The sequence below is a fragment of the Ammodytes marinus genome (genome assembly GCF_949987685.1).
Source record: "Ammodytes marinus genome assembly, chromosome: 6".
Lineage (NCBI taxonomy): Eukaryota > Metazoa > Chordata > Actinopteri > Uranoscopiformes > Ammodytidae > Ammodytes > Ammodytes marinus.
This window is the reverse complement of record NC_137235.1, coordinates 12844226-12847244: the sequence shown is the minus strand read 5'-3', so window position 1 is coordinate 12847244 and position 3019 is coordinate 12844226. Positions and strand designations below refer to the sequence as shown.

At 44.7% G+C, this 3019-nt stretch overlaps 1 protein-coding gene across 1 annotated transcript; it reads left to right on the top strand.

The window, feature by feature from the left end:
* Nucleotides 1–1046: 1046 nt before the first annotated feature.
* LOC307252301 (putative nuclease HARBI1) lies at nucleotides 1047–2117 on the top strand (the record flags this gene model as incomplete). Its single annotated transcript, XM_080029938.1, has 4 exons — nucleotides 1047–1254; nucleotides 1352–1464; nucleotides 1558–1669; nucleotides 1744–2117. The coding sequence occupies 4 exons, from the start codon at nucleotides 1047–1049 to the stop codon at nucleotides 2115–2117; spliced, it is 807 nt and encodes a 268-aa protein (XP_079886064.1).
* Between the last annotated feature and the right edge of the window lie 902 nt (nucleotides 2118–3019).

The window sequence follows — 3019 nt, the reverse complement described above, 5'->3', positions numbered from 1 at the left end:
CTGGTGTTGGGGTCAGTTCAAAACTGGTTACAGCCTTATCCCAGTTATGAACAGGTTGGTTTCACATCGACCGGAGACAGCCATGGAGCCGGCAAGAGAGCAACGTGATGACGTCACTGTAAACGTGTGTGTACGTCACCCGACGCCGCTGCTCTTGTGGCTAACGCTAAAGCTACCGCTAGCTTTAAGCACAACAACAGCGGCGAATACGTCTTATTTTTACACTTGTTGGCTCTCGCTTTGCTTTCTTAAGCAAACAGGACCCATACAGCGTATTCTCGCCGGTCAATTTGATCGCTACGTTCGGTAATTATGTTATGTTTACGTCTCGTAGTAGCGGTGTTTTTAAATATGGCGGGCATGAGGTTTGAGTTGCTCTGGTTGGTCAGGATAATCCCTCCCCCAACCGTTCGCGCAAGCAGTTCTTATCAAACCCTGCTCAATCCTGGGGTATGAGTTCCCCCGGTTTTTACGGCCCGGAGCAGGCTCTCTGGCGGTGTGAAACCAAAACACTGGCTCTAACTCCGAACAAGCCCAGAACTAGCGCCGATTTTGCGGCGGTGTGAAAGGCCTATAATATGCCATCTGGGGCCTATTTCAGGTAGCTGGTTTGAGGCAACCCAGAGTTTGTTCGGTCTGAGTTAGTGGAAACTCTCGGTTTTCCGTTTCAGGTAGCAGGTTCAGCGCAACCGAGAGTCAGTTACTGCGGCAACATACGCCGTGGGTCTAACCTGCTGGATAGGTGGTTAGACCTACCCTGAGTTTGTTTTCTAGGCTATATAAGGCTGAAGGCAGCTCGCCGACTGAAGGAAGTGTTAGAAATGGCATGTCCTTTTGTGAGAGAGCCTGTGGACGTAGAGGCTGCGATCCTCAGAAGGAATATCCGTGAGGAACGGTTATTAAGACCCCGGTTAGATATACTTTCTTTTCCTGATCATTTTCTTTTGGAGCGCTATCGTTTTTCAGCGCGATCTATCATTTATTTAGACCGACTTCTCAGCCCACATGTTAACTGCCAAACGCACCGTGGGCATGCTTTAAGTTCGATGCAGATGATTTGTGTGGCACTCCGTTTTTTTGCAAACGGCAGCTTCCTATACAACGTCGGTGACGCCGAGCACATTTCAAAGGCAACCGTGTGTCGGTCTGTCAGAAATGTGACTCTGGCACTGAAACGTTTACTCTACACGTTTGTGATGTTTCCAAGTCACCGACCCATACGAACAATGAAGGAGGAGTTCTACGGAATTGCAGGTAACAGTTGCAATAATGTTGCCTATTGTTTCTTTGAACGTTTTAATTTAATAAATAATGTGCACTATTTAATTAAATAAATACATTTGTAATGCAGGTTTTCCGGGTGTCATCGGGTGCATCGATGGAACTCATATTCCTATTAAGGCTCCTTCAGTGAATGAAGGAGACTATGTTAATAGGAAGTCCTTCCACAGCATCAATGTGCAGGTACAGGTGTATGACTAGACCTTCAGCATTTTAAATTAAAGACACTTAACAAAACAGCCTCTGTATCTAATTCTACTCCTCTGCAATTTGAAGGTCGTATGTGATGCCAGACATCTCATCACCCAAGTGGAGGCAAAGTGGCCGGGGTCTGTGCATGACGCACGCATATTTCGGGAGTCTAATCTGAGCACTCGCTTGGCCCGTGGTGAGTTAAGCCTATATTTGAAGGATTTATATTCCATATTTGTTCAGATGATTAATATTTCACCTGTATCGTAGGAGAGTTTGACGGTCACCTTTTAGGTGACAGAGGGTACCCCTGCCAGCCTTGCCTTCTGACCCCGTACGCCGATCCCGTGCCAGGACCACAGCAGCGCTACAACCTGGCGCATACGAGGACGAGAGTCAGGGTCGAAAACACCTTCGGGATCCTTAAGGCAAGATTCCAGTGCCTCCAAAAGCTGCGGGTCACACCAGAAAGGGCTTGTGACATAGTGATTGCATGTGTGGTTCTACACAATATTGCGATTTTGAGAGGTGAACATTGCCCACCTCCAGTTGCAGATGAGCAGCACATAAACCCACACCACGCCATGGATCCACGGGACGGAAGGGTGGTCAGAGAAAGAATCTGCCAAAATAATTTTGGTTGAGTTTTCTATGTAGTTAAATGTATTTTATTTCTTAAATGTTTTCTTTGGCATTTTTTTTGCCTTCCTGTATGATAGTCAACTTGTGTGACAGACCCAGGCTCTGGGGTGACGCCTTCTACATTAGACTTATGCTAACAAGATGTAGCTCTATCATTGTGGCTCAGAGTCAATTTACATTATGGCCTCAGCAAATAGACATGTATTATCCCATGGTGTCATCACCATTTGGTCACCACAGACAGCTAGGTATCAAGAAACTCATTTTAAGAATGCAAGGCAGAAAGGACCCTGGTACTGCTCTTAACCAGATGCTGGTCTTCTCTACATGCATGCTCAGCATAATCGTCTGCAATGTTCACTGAAGTGAAACCCTTTGAGTAAACTGTTCAACAAAATAACTTGTCCCACCACAGCCCGTGTTCTAATAAAGACAATCTACTTTTTATGATGATTTCTTTATTTCCTGTAAGCACAAAAAAAAAATCATTCATATTGTGTATGTTTTTAGAGCAGGGAACAGTATCCCAGTTTGCACCTCACCCACCTTTAACTTGTGTTCCAAAATTTGGATCTCCAAAGCACCCTTCTGCATTTGCTGCCGTATCTGGTCCATTTCCAAGTCTACTTTGTGGATTTGCTTTTCTAAATATATTTTATAAAGCTCTTTGACTGGAAGCTATAGGAATACAAAAAATTACATTGGATTTCCCAGTGCCAAGTAAAGCGTTTCATTAAAATTCCAGGGAGAATCTTACAGAGGTAAGCTGTGCAGTTGATGTGGTTGGCCTCTCATTTGATTCGATGTCATCCTGTTTGAGAGAAAGAAGGTCAGTTTTAAGTTGTACAACGCTATCATCAACTTTTAGATGTTATTTTTAAAAGGTGTTAACCTCAATAGGCCT